The sequence below is a fragment of the Ursus americanus genome, chromosome 30 (assembly GCF_024610735.1).
Source record: "Ursus americanus isolate L20-20 chromosome 30, mUrsAme1.1.p, whole genome shotgun sequence".
Taxonomy (NCBI): Eukaryota; Metazoa; Chordata; class Mammalia; order Carnivora; family Ursidae; genus Ursus; species Ursus americanus.
In genome coordinates this window covers 3,867,526-3,883,822 of record NC_142156.1, presented here as the reverse complement: position 1 = coordinate 3,883,822, position 16,297 = coordinate 3,867,526, and the positions used below count along the sequence as shown (strand labels likewise).

The following is a 16,297-nucleotide window of genomic DNA, read 5'->3' as shown; positions in this document are numbered from 1 at the left end:
GAGCTGAGGGTCAAGAGTACCTCCCTCAGCTCTGACGTGACCTCACTTCCTCTCACTGGGCCTGGGCCACGTCATTTATAGAGTGGACCTATAGCAGGGCCTCTTTCAGCTCCCACAGCTCATGTCTCCTGAGAATGGCTGGGGCTTTGGTTAGGGTGTGGCAGAAGCCAACCTGTTGGAGAGCAGCAGGAAAGAACAGATGAGCTCTTAAAGCCCCATTTGGATCACGGAGTGTTCGCGATCAGAGCAATAATATTTTCAGTAAATGTCCACTATTTGCGGACATACCCTGAGGCCCCCTTTCAGAGAATTCACAAGATGAAAGGCAGCCAGAAGTCCCTGCTGAAACACTGAGTGTTCTCATTTCAGTAGAAAGTCTGCTTGGCGCATCCTGTTCGCACCTCCCTTGGTCTTGCGGGTGATGGTTAAAAATAAAAAGCATAGTGTATCGAGCATTTACCGTGTCCCGGGCACTTGTACTGGCTCCTCACAAGCATGATCTCCTGAGCCCTCACGACGGCACATAAAGTAGGTGTTACTGTTCCCAGGCAGTAACCATTCCCGTCCCCCAGGCGGAGGCCCACCGTGGTGATGTATGAATCCATATCCGTGTGTCCTTTCTCCACACGCCCTTGTGGGAACTCGGCTTTGTGAGGATCTTCTGCCCCACTAATCTTCATTTAATCCCCCTCCCTGCAGCACGTTGTCACCTAGCACACCCCTGCTGACAGGCTCTCTGTAAGTCTTCATCTGAGTGACGGCCCTGGAAAATCAAGCTGTGGTCTCGAAAGGGAAGGAGGATCTGCAGATTATCTCCTCAGCATGTGCAGTCACTCTGCTGGCAGTTCTCGGGGCCGCTTTTATGTTGCCTCCACAAAGAGAACGGCTGCCAAGAGTGTGTAATGTTCTGTTCAGAATTCTCCAGGCTGGCAGAGGCTGGGACAGTAGAGACACAGGGCGGATAAAAAAAATCCCCATCTCAGCCAGGCCCGTCGCCTCCTACCCTTGCCTGTGTCCAGAAGTCTTTGTTTTTGAGATTCTTCCTGATCCTTTATAGAGCCTCGGAAGTGTCAGATGAGGAGGAAGGGGAGAAGGAAGGGGAGTGCATGGGCAAGCTGGCTGGGGGTCAGACCATTTTGCCATCACCAGCAGGCAGTTTCTTTCACAACTCATTGAACCCTGGGTAGCCATTATCATCCCAACTGCTCCCTATTAACTAGGCCAGACTCTTGAGGCCATGAGAGGAAACATGGAATTCCTTTTCCTTTCTGTCACTCTCTAAATACTGCCTGTACCATGTTCAAATAGCATGCTGTAGGTTACAAAGCTTATTGATCCACACCATTATATTTCTCATACCTTTTCTTTGAGATGGTATAACCTGACCTTAATAAGAAAAGAAAAACACCAAAAAGTTGTCGGTTAGAAAAGAAAAGGAGGGGCACCTGGGTGGTTCATTCGGTTAAGTGGCTGACTCTTGATTTCAGCTCAGTTCATGATCTCAAGGTTGTGAGATCGAGCCCTGCATTGGGCTCTGTGCTGGACGTGGAATCTGCTTCAGATTCTCCCTCCCTCTGCCTCTGCCCCTCCCTCCTCCTACACCCCCTGCTCCCCTGTGTGCACTCTCTCTCTCTCTAAAAAAAAAAAACGAAAAAGAAAAGGAAAGAAAGAAAGCCTCAGAGACATAAAGTGACTATCTCAAAGGTACCCAGCTGAACGAGGTGGGAGCCAGACTTGTGAAACAAAACTGCTGACTTTAAGTTCTGTGCTTTTTCATCATAGTGTGCCTTCCGGATACTTAGCCAGTCTCCTCTAGGATGGTGTACAAGTGGGAAGGGTGGGGGGCTAGCAAGAGAGACCTGTGTCCTTGGTGGCAGGGAGCAAGAAAACTTACCTGACCTTCCTCCAGTGCCTTCTCTGAAGGGCTCACACTGCTTGTTTCTTTTTAACATCATCCTGGAAACCAACTAATGATCATATTGGCTTAAAAAAACCCTTGCAGGGGTGCCTGGGTGGCTCAGTCGTTAAGCGTCTGCCTTCGGCTCAGGGCGTGATCCTGGGGTTCTGGGATTGAGCCCCGCATCAGGCTCCTCTTCTGGGAGCCTGCTTCTTCCTCTCCCACTCCCCCTGCTTGTGTTCCCTCTTTCGCTGGCTGTCTCTCTCTGTCAAATAAATAAGTAAAATCTTTAAAAAAAAAAAAAAAACCCTTGCAAAGAAATCTAAAAGCTGTGAGGGGAAAAAAAAATCAATACAAAGGCATTGCTGTGGGAGAAAGTGCTCAGAGGGAGATGTGGGCACTCCTGCTGCTGCCCCCCAACTCCACCCCCCGGCCCCAAGCTCTGACTCTGTTCCTAACTGCAGACTCTTGTCTGGGCAGATATTTTCCCTCTCATTTTAGAAATGCAGAAAGTGAAGACAGAGGGAGCAAATGATTCATTTCCTTGAAGGATTCCCGGAAATTTGAAATCTAAAAATTTTCTCTTTACATAAAGGCAGTTAAGGGATACAGGCCAAATTCACATCTTTAGAACTGAAACATTTGTCACTAATAATTTTTCACCACTATTGGGATTCTAGGTGATGCTAATTATTGCCCCTCGGGTAGCTTAGAGTTTCTCACCTTGAGACAGGTTCTGAAAAACCCCGTCCTTCCAGCAAGGATACCGGTGACGTCTCCAACCGAGGGGAGTGACCAGACCCAATCCCCAGGAATATTACTTTGCTTGTTGCATCAGAGTTTTAAAAATCCTTTTAGTAATTTTTAAACTAAGTGCTATGCATTCGTTATAGAAAAAACCCCACTTAAAATACAGAGAAGCAAAATGAAAAAACCTGCAGTTCCACCCCCAAGATTACTACTGTTAACATTTAAATAAATTGTACGCTGTATGTAGACATATAAATGTAAACTTACATGTATATACACCCATTAATGTTTTTATGACAATGTTCTGTTTTGTGACCATATATTCCATTAATATATTGTAATTTTTTCCATGTCAATGTATCATCTTCCACTTCTCCACTTTTTTAAATTAAATCATTTGTTCTAGGGCAGACTCACTTTTTTTTTCCTGCTTCACCGTTTTTAATGACACTGTAATTCCATTGTATAGAGGACCATGATTTACTTACTTTAAATCATGAAATACTGTACTCCTCTAAGAAAATACCCAGAATAATTGCCATCGTTTGTGTCATCTCTGCCGCCTTGAGAATTCCCTTCCCTGGAAGCCTAGAGTAATGTCAGTGACGAATATTTGAATTCCAGCCTATGCTTTATAGTGCACTGGCACATATGTGATTTCATTTGATCCTCACTACTGCCCTCTGAGACTGGCATCGAGAGGATTCTTTTCCTCATTTTACAGACAAACTATGAAAAGCTCAGAGAGGCTAAATGATGTATCCAGTACCCTGAGTCGAGTTAACATCAGACAGCTGTCTGGGCCCAGAGGTAGACGCAAGTCCTGTGATGGGGCAGACCTCCACCCCCGGCAGGGGAGGACACGGGGACAGAAGAGCAGCCCTCACACGCCCCTTTCTGCCCCCGTCGCTTCAGCGTTTATGATGTGTGCTGACATTATGCGTTCCACGAGCGGCTCCCTCACGACCCGGCGCGCTCCCTGAGGGCAGACTTGCATCTCGTTTTCTGTCTGTCCCTGCTGCCCGCCACAAGCCTCTGCACGCAGTAAATCCTGGGCCAGCGCGGAGGAAGTGAGGGAGTGCGTGGAAGTGTCGCAGAGAGAGGCAAATCGTGGGGCTGGATTTTGACAGCCTGCTTTCTCAGCGTGTCTATTTTTAGTTCAGACTTTTAACAAGAACCCAGCTTGGTGTTTTTGCTTTTTGTACTCTTGTGGGTTTTGGTCCCCACTGCAAAGCTCACGCGTTGATTCATGGAAAAGTATGTTCAAATCCAAGGGCAAGGAGGAACCTGTTTGCGAACTAGATTCCGTCCATCTTCTCCAGTGCCCCCAACCCCAGCCCCCACTGGGGTGAACCAGGTCCTCCTCAAAGGTGCCTCCCAAGTTACTCTGATGATGTCCCTTATCTGGAACTACTTTCTCTTTTTTATACCGATGATATATCTCATTTCGAACTGCTTGTAGAAACAACAGCTTAGCTGCTAGAGCACAGTTTATGAAGGTTGTTGAAAGTGCTCTTATTATTGACTGTAAAGCCGTAAAGCAGGATTCCAAGAAGTTTTGGAAGAAAAAAATCATTCAAATCCCATCACCTCACAAGGCAACAGTTCCTGTTTTTGCATAATCCCCGCAAGGTCTTGTCCATGTGCACACATTTATTTCCCTAGTTGTTGTCACGGGGAGCATGCAGCATTGTTTTCTGCTTTTTTCTGCTTATTATTGTAAGAACCCTTTCCTCCCATTTTTCTACACAGACTTCGTAATTATCTTTTAATGACCGCATAATCCTCTATTGAGTTGATATACCAGAATGTACCTCTACGGTCCCCCAGTGTTTGCCTTTTAAGATGTTTCTGGTTTCCCACGAATCTGTAACGCTGCAGTGAAGATCGCTGTGCGGAATAGCTTTTGCATTTGTCTGATGGCTTCCTTAGAATATATGCCCATGAGTAGGATTGCCGGGTCTGAGCAGGTCCGCGTTTGTGGTTCCTGCCATCCTGCTTCTCCATGGGCCGTTCCTGTCCATGTCCAGCAGCTGATGTGCTTACCAATTTCAGGGCAACCTCATCAGTATAGGGTTGCTGTTTAAATTCTTTGTTTGCTAATTTAGTTGAAGTAAAATGGTACTTCGCGGGTTGCTTTATTTTGTGTTTCTTTGAATATTAAAAGAAATTAGCATTTTCCCCTGTGGTTACTCTTTGTATTTCTTGGATGTGAGTTGTCTGCTCACACTTAACTGTTTTTTGCCTATTTCAGTAAATTGGGGGTTTGATTTTAAATTAAAAAAAAAAAATCAGACCAAGTGAAATCTTGGAAATCTTGGAAAACACGGTAGCTATTGGATTTTGTGATAGATGTGTCACGTATTTTCCAGTATTGGGTTTGTCTTTTAACTTTAGATATATATTTGAGTATAAAACTTCCTAATTTTGTAATCAAATCTGTGTTTTTTTGTTTTTTTTTTTTCTGTTGCTTCAAAGCTTAGAAAGCTATCTCCCCTCTGGAGCGCTGATAAATATTTAATTCTACCTTCTGTTATTTTAAATTCTCTAATTCATCTGGATTGGGTTTGAGTATAAATTGAGTTGCAAATTACATTTTTTCCCCGAAACTGCTCATCAGTAATTCTAACCTTTTTCTGTTCCTTTATTCTCTTTCTTAGGAATCATACACCAGATGAAAGGTGATTATGATACGGCTCTGAAACTCCACAAGACCCACCTGTGCATCGCCCAGGAGCTGAGTGACTATGCTGCCCAGGGCCGTGCCTATGGGAATATGGGCAACGCCTACAACGCTCTGGGCATGTACGACCAGGCTGTCAAATACCACCGGCAGGAGCTGCAGATCTCCATGGAAGTGAATGACCGTGCCTCACAGGCATCCACACATGGGAACCTGGCCGTGGCTTACCAGGCCCTGGGGGCCCATGACCGGGCCCTGCAACATTATCAGAACCACCTGAACATTGCTCGGGAGCTTCGTGACATCCAGAGCGAGGCCCGGGCTCTCAGCAACCTGGGCAACTTCCACTGCTCTCGGGGAGAGTATGTCCAGGCCGCCCCCTATTATGAACAGTACCTCCGGCTCGCTCCTGACCTTCAAGACATGGAAGGAGAAGGGAAGGTCTGCCACAATCTCGGCTATGCCCATTACTGCCTCGGAAACTACCAGGAGGCGGTGAAGTACTATGAGCAGGATCTAGCACTGGCCAAAGACCTCCATGACAAATTGAGCCAGGCGAAAGCTTACTGTAACTTGGGCCTAGCATTCAAGGCTCTGCTGAACTTCAGCAAGGCTGAAGAGTGTCAGAAGTACCTACTGTCCCTAGCCCAGTCGCTGAATAATTCCCAGGCTAAATTTCGAGCCCTGGGGAATCTGGGTGATATATTCATCTGTAAAAAAGATATAAATGGTGCAATAAAATTCTATGAGCAGCAGCTGGGCTTAGCTCACCACGTCAAGGACAGAAGACTAGAAGCCAGTGCCTATGCAGCCCTGGGCACAGCATACCGGATGATCCAGAAATATGACAAGGCCCTGGGTTATCACACACAGGAACTGGAGGTCTATCAGGAGCTGAGCGACTTGCCGGGGGAGTGCAGAGCTCACGGGCATCTGGCCGCGGTCTACATGGCCCTTGGGAAATATACAATGGCATTCAAGTGTTATGAAGAGCAGCTGGACCTGGGGCAGAAGCTGAAGGACCCCAGTCTGGAAGCCCAGGTCTACGGCAACATGGGGATCACAAAGATGAACATGAATGTGATGGAAGAGGCCATCGGCTACTTCGAGCAGCAGTTGGCCATGTTGCAGCAGCTAAGTGGAAATGAGTCCGTGCTCGACAGGGGCCGGGCCTACGGCAATCTGGGGGATTGCTACGAGGCCCTGGGTGACTATGAGGAAGCTATCAAGTACTATGAACAGTATTTATCTGTTGCCCAGAGTCTGAATCGCATGCAAGACCAAGCCAAGGCTTACCGGGGCCTAGGAAATGGACACAGGTAAAGACGACAGAGGACAGATGTGGTCGATCACGTGCACAAAGAGCATTTGTGGCAGTGATGGCAACTTAGGGTCTGCACAGCGGCTTGTTACCTATAAAGCATTTTCATACGTATCTTATTTGGCTCCCCCAATGATTTTGTGAATTTAGTGGGGATATTATTACCCATATGTTATGGAGGAAGAAACTAAGGCCCAGAGGTGTTAGGTCGCTGTCCAAGGTTACGCAGCTTAAAGATTCAGGACAGCTGAGAGTCAAACACAGGGCTGTCTGACCCCAAATGCAGTGCTTTTTTGACTGCCTCATAATGAGCAAGATAAAAGGGGTAATGGGAATGGGAAAGGTGAATGTATCAATTCAACTGATATTTTCTGAATGTCTCTCATCATATTATATGAATGTGTTTGTTAATGCAACACCTATACCCACCAATTACGTGGACTCCCGTTTTGTTGCTTTTAGGGAAAGCCACCTGAAGATGGCAGGAGTGAATAAATATATACTGTCATCATCATGCTAGCTAGGCACCTTGCAGAGATATCTTGCTTAATATTTATGGCAATCCTGTATTACTCTACACTTATTATGATCTGCTGTGGGATGTAGGATTTACTATCATCCAGAAACAGAGGCTCAGGGAGAGAATTCATGTGCCCCACACAACTGACTTGGTCTGCCGCCAAAATCCATGCTCTTCCCAGTCTTATCATGTCATCTCTGCGCAGCACAAAAACACACACTGTTGGCCAACGTGATGCTTTCCTTCTGAATGTGGGGAACCCAAGAAGGTGTCTGTGTCTGCAGAATTTACGGCCCTTCCAGATCAGCAAGGGATTAGGGCTCCTGGAGTGGAGGAAGGGCAAGGGTCAAACTAAATCATCACCCACAGAGTGCTCTGAGAAGCTCAGGGTGAAAGATTTATAGCCATTGTAAAGTGATTTCAAAAACATAGTCTAAGCGGTAGTGGAAATTGGGAGGCCCGAAGAACCAAACAGTTCACTTGCTATCATTGTGCCTATTAATATATTTTATGTTTCCTCTGGGGTGTATATCCCATTGAATCTCAAGCTCTTGGGAAGGTCACTAAGGGATGACTTTTGAATTGCTTTCCAGATTATGAAATTCCCCTGCATCTCACTCTAAGGGCACATGATAGATTTTAGCTAGAAGAGGAGTTAAGAGCTTCTATAGTAAGTGACAGTGACAAATGCTTTTCATTTTCTCGGGGGCTTTAGCATGTCTGCACCTGCACAAAATAATATCATTGCTTTTCTGTCTACATCCCCACAGGGCAATGGGGAGCTTGCAGCAAGCCCTTGTGTGCTTTGAAAAGAGGCTCGTGGTCGCCCATGAGCTCGGGGAGGCCTTTAATAAAGCCCAGGCCTATGGAGAGCTAGGAAGTCTGCACAGCCAATTAGGGAATTACGAACAAGCCATTTCCTGCCTCGAACGTCAGCTGAACATTGCCAGAGAGATGAAAGACCGAGCTCTGGAAAGTGATGCGGCCTGTGGCCTAGGTGGCGTTTACCAGCAGATGGGGGAATATGATACAGCCCTGCAGTACCACCAGCTCGATCTGCAGATAGCAGAGGAAACCAACAACCCCACATGCCAGGGCCGAGCCTACGGGAACCTGGGCCTGACATATGAATCCCTGGGCACCTTTGAGAGGGCTGTGGTCTATCAAGAACAGCACTTGAGCCTCGCTGCACAGATGAATGACTTGGTGGCCAAGACAGTGTCCTATAGTAGCCTCGGAAGGACCCATCATGCCTTGCAGAACTATTCCCAGGCAGTCATGTACTTACAGGAAGGTAAGTGAAAAGGTCTGGGGTGGTCTCTCAGTAGACTCTGAGATCGAGTTCAGAGTCTACTCGGAAGGAAGGATGCACAGTTGGAGTGGCCACCTCTGCTTGGAGTGAGGTGCTCAGAGGCCACAGCAGCAGTTCAACTCCAAAACTGTGGTGCCCCCGCTGGGTGTTCCTTAATAGCACAAAGGCGTTCCCTCATCCCGAGTGGGTTACCCGGGTTGTGTAACGCTGGCAGCCAGCTGCCCAGGGAGCTGATACCCTCCTTGCTCTTCAGAGCGAACGGCACATTCCCACATGAGAGGAATCAAGTAAGATTTAGTTGCATAAAATTTAAGGGCCTGAATCAGAGGAAAACGCCCATCTGTCCCAAGCCCCAGTGTCCTTCCTGAAAATATCTAAACTATAACAAAACTCTGAAGAAGTCCCTTTTGAGGCTGCAGCTGAGATTTAACCCCGTCTGAGGGGCGCTCAAGCCGTCCACCAGGCTTCCTTCCCAGTGCTTCTTGTCCACGGTGTTTGAGCTGGTGCTATGGCCGTCTTCTTCCAGACAGGCCCAGAAAGTGACTGCGGCTGCCTCCCCTTTCTCCGTCTCCCCTCCCCTCCTACCGCCGCCCCCCTCCCCAGCTCCTGTCCTCTGCTGTCAGGTTCCGTACAGCCACCTGAGCCAGTCCTTGGACGCTTCCTTCCTCAGGAAGCAGAAGTCCCACAGCAGTGTGTTAATCCTCCACCGCTTTATGCTTCTGGAAACACAGGGGCACATGGCATCCTCCCATCCTGGGGGGGAAGGACGGCAGATAGGATGTTCTTGGCTCACTAGTAAAAGGAAATAGTTGCTGATTTCCAAGCAAAAACTCCCATTTCCAGCTTCCAAGGGTCTTTGCACATAGAGTTTATTTAATCGGATTTCATTCTCACAGTAACCATCAGAGGTGTATCTCTATTCCCGTTTGCGGCCAAATGACCTGAGGCTCAGAGAGTACAGTGGCTTGGTCCTGACCATGTGGTCAGTTTGTGGTCCAGCCCAAGTTTTCCAACCCAGGAACCACACGAGACCCTGTGTGGAGTGGTTTCTAAGCACAGAGCAGGGTTGGAACAATAATATATCCCCCATTACTCCTGAGCCCCAGCTGGGGAGCCAGGAGGGAGGGAAGCAGGAAGCAAAGGGTAGAATCGGCCAGGAGCTGATGGCTTGCTGTCATCCTTTGTACAGACCAGGGATTGCTCTGGCCTGCAGGCTGAGAGGTTACTGAGAGGCTGGGAGCCACTTCCCAGACCTTACTTGGCTCCCACTCCATGGGCGCTCTGCCTCCATGCATTAAATATGAGAGTTGGCTTTGGGTTTCCTGAAACTTGACTGTGGTAAAATTCTAACAGACTGGGGGCGATTTTCAGTCGAATTTGTGAAAACTATTAAATTCAGACCCAGCATATGACAACCTTTCAGCTGTGTTCTTTTGTACTTCCTGAAATATTGTTTCCATAAAGCAGCTGCTTTGCCTGAGATGTTGTAACATAATTCTGTATTTATGGAAAACTCTCAATTTCATTTTTATTGTTTCTTGTAATTTTAAGTCTCGCAGAGATCTGAATTCTCATCGTGGCATCTCCATGGTGTCTCTTCCGTGGATGTGCTCTACCAGAGAGCCTGGTGTGCCTCATGGGTCGGATTAGATGCCTCTGCTCATGAGCTGTTACAGGTGCGGGCACCTGGAAAGGCCCCGAGTCGGGTCTGCAGCCTCTTGCACTGAAGAAACAGTTCAGCTGGAAACCACCTTGGTGCCCCCCCCTCCTGGCTTTCAGAGGGGACTGGGAGTCAGCATCACCCTGCTCCAGGGCACTAGAACCTCATAGGTGGGGCCTAGTCTGAGATTTTTGTATAAACTCTCCAGGTGTAGACAACCCTGGTCAAAGCCACTGGTCTCACCCAGCTTTTTCTCTTTTTGCAAATGAAGAAGCCTGGACCCATTTAGTGACCTACATGGAGTTACATGCAACCAGTTCCTGGGAAGCCATGCTTCAGGGATGCTGGGTGGGTGGGTTAGATTCCTAGGAGGCAGAAGCAGATAGGAAAAGGCAGGACAGATACCATGTCTGTCTGCCTGGTGGCTTTTAGCTCTTCATTGGAGAACCTCTGACTATGGGCTGGAGTGTGTCCTATGTGCTGGGGATCCAGCAGGGAACACAGTCCCTGCTCGCACAGAACTTACCTTCTGGGGGGGGGGGCGACCTCAGTGGATTTTACTTCCAACTCATGGACCCAGATCTAGCAGGGATAGCTGCCTTGAAGAATGAATATGGTTAGTGTGTCAAAGGTTAAAACCACCAGTATTCTCCTGGTTTTCATCCAAGAACCATCTTCTTCCACTTGTGTTCCCATTCTATGATGTATTGTAACATGTGAGTAATTTGCAAGTATTATTTTTGTTACCCAGTGACATGATTTAAACTTAAAATGGTATTTCTAAGTTTTCTGAGTTAAGTGCATTGTGAAATGCATAATATTTTATGAGCGTGAACCTGAATGTCACTTTTATTATCCTCTCAACTGACTCAGTTCCTTTTCCGAAGTCACAAATTGCATGGACCCAGCATGCTCAGAGGCAGGCTCCCATCCACTCTAAATTAGATTTTAAAAAGGAAGTCGTTCCTTTGTGCGTGTAGCTGTAGCGTGGGAGCCTTCCTGCGCTCTTCTGCACAAGCTAACTCCTGTGTACAGAGAGCCAGACCATGGGGACAAAGTGACGCTGAGTACTGCTTAGTGACCAGTACAATAAATGGTTGCCCTCAGATATCACTCCCCCAAAGCCCTGGAGGCTGCTGGTGTCCCGAAAGCCAGACGCTTGCTGTAGGTAAGTGACCCAAACTGCAGGTGTCTGTCTGAAGGCCATTAGAATGAGGACAGTCTCATTTAAGGCTTTCAACTCATAATAGTACTTGTTCTATAACCCTGCCGAGGCATATCAAAGTCTCAGCCTTAAAGGAAAAACAGATTGGACATGAAATGCATCAGTGGCATCAGTAACAGAAGGCAGGGTCTGACGGTGTGAGCCTTCTGCTTTTGGGAGAACATCAGATGTGTCTCCCATAAACACTGATTGGCTGCTATGTACGTGAGATAGGAAAGAGTATTAGCTTGGCTTCTGTACTTGACTCGAACTGTGGGGAAAAGCTTTTGCCCGCCAAAGAATTCGGTTAGATAAATTTATAGGCCAGGAGTTTTCATTTGCAAAGCTAGGGATTTCACAGCTGGGAGGGCAGCCAGGTTAGGTTCCATTCATTTCAGTGTTTCTGCCTGCCCTGCAAACCTGTTTCCTGCTGATAGCCATCCCTGAGCTCTTGCTGGGGCATCTTGGAATGTCTTAGAAAGGTCGCCACTAACACAGAATTTGAAGAGAATGCTTACTCTGCCTTGACTGATTCTACTCTTGTCCTGCCTTTTATTTAGCTGTGTTGTTAACATTCCTTGTATACACCTGAGGCAGAATTACCCTCCAGGACTCCTTGGCAGGGGTGGGGGATTGTCTGTCTTCTGTGTGTCCTTAGAATTTCTCTATCTGATTTTAGGCTTAAGGCTAGCTGAGCAACTGGGCCGAAGAGAAGATGAAGCCAAAATTCGCCATGGTCTTGGCCTCTCCCTTTGGGCTAGTGGGAATCTGGAGGAGGCCCAACACCAGGTGAGCAGGAGAACCCCTGTCCCAAGTGGATTTTTTTTCCAGAAGCATGGAAGGCCTTGGGATTACTGTCCTAGTATTGATGACATTCGCTAGAAGGTGCTAACCTCTACACTTGGGTTGACGTACAGGATCAACAGAAGTGTTGAACCATAGTCAAGATTCTTGCTCACTTGTATGATAGATTTTTCAGTGATTTCTTTGGAATTCTTGTGTTATGTGCTACCATTCCTCATTAAATCTTAATATGAAATTATATACATTTTATGACAGAAGTAATTCAAGAATTCATGATTGGATTTAATGTCTTCATAGGTTTCTAGACATATCGGTAGATATTTCCCTCTCTCTCACACACCCACACACCCATACACATACACGCACCCATACACACACAGACACACGCACAGAGTTCATGTGTCTGCATATGCACAAATAGTTGAAGAGACGCCCACTCTCATGCTGGCTCTGGAGACTGGGAAGATCCTAGAGTTGGGGTTCCTCTGTCAAGCTGAAGGAGTTGTGAGATGACGTCATCCAAAATCACACACTCAACTGCTTAGGCAGTGTGTGAGTAATGACTGCTGAGGCATTGTGCTAGGCCCAGGGGCACAAGGACAGGTGAATCAAGGCTCCTATCAGAGGTACTCACAGGAATTGAGGAGGTGATGTGACTGAACTTGTGTCATGGCCTCCTGGAATGTGATGGTATTTTACTCTCCTTTTTATTTATTTATTTATTTATTTAAGATTTTTATTTTATTTATTTGACATAGAGAGAGACAGCCAGCAAGAGAGGGAACACAGGCAGGGGGAGTGGGAGAGGAAGAAGCAGGCTCCCAGCGGAGGAGCCCGATGTGGGGCTCGATCCCAGAACGCCGGGATCACGCCCTGAGCCGAAGACAGATGCTTAATGACTGAGCCACCCAGGCGCCCCTTTACTCTCCTTTTTAAACTATTAAAGGCAGTTTAAAGAATTCTTTAGTTCCTTGTTTAAAAAATTAAAGTTTATATTACTATAGTGATTTGCAGTTTTCAAGTACTGTCACTCACTGATTTTATTCCTCGAATAACTCTGTGAGGTAGAATGATAACCATCCCCTTTATAGAAGAGAAGGAACCGAGGCTCCAAGTCTTGCCCAAGGTCACAGGATGAATTAGTGGTAGAGTTGGGGATACTAAATCTAAGTCTCTTAGTCTTGGAATTCTATTTTTTAAATTTGCATGAACTTAACATTGGATATTATTTCCTACATATGAATATTAGAAAAAAGTCTTATGGAGAAGCTCCTTAGAGCAGCAGGACAGTGTCTCTGTAGGGATGTCGAGCATCTGGTCCTGTCGGTGTCCCTGTGAGCAGGTGTGGCTTCGGGAGAGCTTGTCCTGGGAAGACCTGCCCCTGGTCTCTGTGGCGGAGGGCAGTGTTTGATTAGGCTAAACTGCCTGCAAAAAGCTGACCTCCTCCTGAAAGGGTAGTTGTCTGCACCTCCTTCCCCCCCCCCACCAGCCCGCCAGCCTTGTCCATTTCCAGCCTGCCTGCTCCGTGCCCGCTCTCACTCTGGCCCTGGGGCTGGGGTCGGGGGGAGGTAAATTATGGTTGCTTGATGACAAAGGGAGAGGCTTTTTGTTTGTGTTCATCAAAATCAGCACTTGGTTGGATTAATAGCTGTTTTTTTTCCTTGCAACTTGCAGACTAGAAGTCCATAACCTCTGTGTTTTAGATCCCTCTAAGTGAGCACATAAAGTGTGATTTCCTGGGTGTGATCTGATACGATGCCTCTTCCGGTCCACAAGGACCTACCTGGAAATAAAGATTGATCCTTTCAAACCTCTTAGAAAACTGTTTTTAGATTGGGGCACCAAGTTGGGTGCAGAAGTTGTCTGTGGTCAGTGAACAGCTGGACAGCGGTTTCTGTGGAATGAATGACATTCTTTGTCCCCTCCTTGCAGCTCTACAGGGCATCGGCCTTGTTTGAAACAATCCGACATGAGGCGCAGCTGAGCACAGACTACAGACTCTCCCTCTTTGACCTGCAGACTTCATCCTACCAGGCCTTGCAGCGGGTGCTCGTCAGCCTGGGTGAGAACGGCCGGGGTTCCCACTTCTTGCGAGCGCGCCCGCGTGTCTGAGTCGTTCCGGGGTTGCTGGGGCAAAAACTGATTCGTTGTTACAACAGGCCGTGAAGCCACAACTGCAATCCAGTCATCGAACTTGTGTTCGTTAATTCAGCAAATATTTATAGAGCACGTACCACGTGCTGTGTGCCAGCCCTGGGAATGAAAGTCAAGAAGGCCTGGCTCCCGACTCCAGAAGCATTTAGCCTGGTGAAAGAAGTCAGTGAGTCCAGCACGATGTGACTGATGCTTAGGGTAAAAGAAACTCAGGTGCTGTGAAAACAAAGTGTTTTGGCAGGCAGACCCAGGAGCCAGAGAAAGTGTCCTGGGGCTAGAGATGCTTGAGCCAGCTGTCCCCCTCAGGTTCCCTCCCACCATTGACACCTGGGGAGAGTACCTGAGAAGATGCCTGGCCTCTTCCCGCTTTCCTTTGCCACATATGTTTTCTGTTTGCTGTCTAGTAAATGTTTTTACTCTCTGGGTCTGCTTTCTGGGCTGTGACTAGTCAGTGATAACTCTCCCAGTCCTGTGTGTGGCATCATGCTGGGGCAGCATGCATTACCCTCACCGGGGCCTCCACTGTCTGTCACCCTCTTCCAGCTGCCCTGGCCTCTGCCTCTTGTCAGGCCGGTCCAGTTCTGCAGACCATTTCCCCCAACCCAGAGCTCGGGTGGAAGAGGTCCTCACCAGAACTAACAATGTCTTTGAAGTTGGGTGTTGAGGCCTTGTCAGTAATAGCCTGTCCTTGGCTGTGTGTATCTGAATGCCCAGACTTCCCCCTTGAAAAATGTATCTATTAAATGTGCTCATTGCCTGAGATTACAATTTATTATCTATTATAATCACAGTGTTAAGTCTGCCTAACACTTCGGGGCCGATTTTCCAATGTGCACAGAAATCATTCCTGCTGTTCCAGTTAATAACTTAATAGGGTAAAGAAGACATTTGCATACACACATGTAAATCCCCACTTTCTACTGATTCTGGAGCTGCAGGAAGCTAGGCATCCTCGAAGTGCTGTTGGAGCTGCAAAATCTGGTCTCCTGCCTCTGCCTGCTCTCTCTTTGGACCCTAGCTCGAGCAAATCTTCCATATCTATATTTATGATGCAAGCAAATCCTCTGCATTGTATTCCTTCTCAATACTCTAAACAATCCTTACTTGAAAGTATGTTGCTTTATACTTTTGGTGCCCTCATGTGTGTGCATTTAGCTTTTAAACTAGATAACAGACTAGTCTCTTAGGGAAAGTGGGATCAGGAATTGGATTGAAAGACTGAGGAAAAGCTTTGAAAGAGAGAAGCAGTTTCAAAGAACTAAAGACTTCAGAGGTTTAAACCCTCTGCCCGTGGGGACTGGAAGAGAAGAGAAGCGAATGTGTGGGAGCCTGGAATGGAATGAGGTCTCAGCTCTAACAATAACATCACCTGTTATATATGTGGTACTTTGAATAACCCATCCAGGCATCCTCACATACAGCACCTCGGTTAACCTTTACAGTAGCCCTTTGAGATAGGCAAGGCCACTGTTAGGACCCTCCTTTTGAGCCGAGGTCAATGAAAGGGCATAGGACACACTCAGCGGAGGGACTGGCAGGTGTAAAGGCACAGAGGTATCACTTGGGCCGGGGGTGGGGGTGTGCTAGTGGGGCTGGACAGTGCAACGCGTAGAGGGGCTGCATTGAAGAGAGAGCCAGGTCCTGTAGGCTTATCTGCCAAGGTCAAGTCAGAATCAAAGTTGAGCAGGGAAGTGAGAGGGTAACCAGCACGCAAAGCATTAGATCCAAATAGCTAAAGTGAATGGGGTCGGATGCCAGGAGGCCAGGGAGGAACTCAGGATGTGGATCAGAGAACAGGCAGGGCTGAAGACCATCCTCTGAACAAAGTTGGTTCTTTGGGGGTGTCACTGTCGATGGGGAAAGCCCAATGGCTTAGGGTGATGGGAGAATCTGAAAATGTGGGGTGCTGTTATAAGAGTGGTGCTGTTCCCATCATCTGAGGCAGGGGGTTGGCACAGAGACTGTGCCCCACAGAGGAGTGCAGAGACACGT

General features: G+C 47.4%; 1 protein-coding gene across 1 annotated transcript in view; it reads left to right on the top strand.

Moving 5' to 3' along the window:
• The window catches only part of TTC28 (tetratricopeptide repeat domain 28), a 416,616-nt gene that overhangs the window by 299,258 nt on the left and 101,061 nt on the right, over nucleotides 1–16,297 (top strand). The window contains 4 exon segments of the mRNA XM_045791231.2: nucleotides 5,308–6,649; nucleotides 7,942–8,465; nucleotides 12,027–12,136; nucleotides 14,084–14,213. Of these exon segments, the coding sequence (XP_045647187.2) occupies nucleotides 5,308–6,649; nucleotides 7,942–8,465; nucleotides 12,027–12,136; nucleotides 14,084–14,213 (2,106 nt within the window).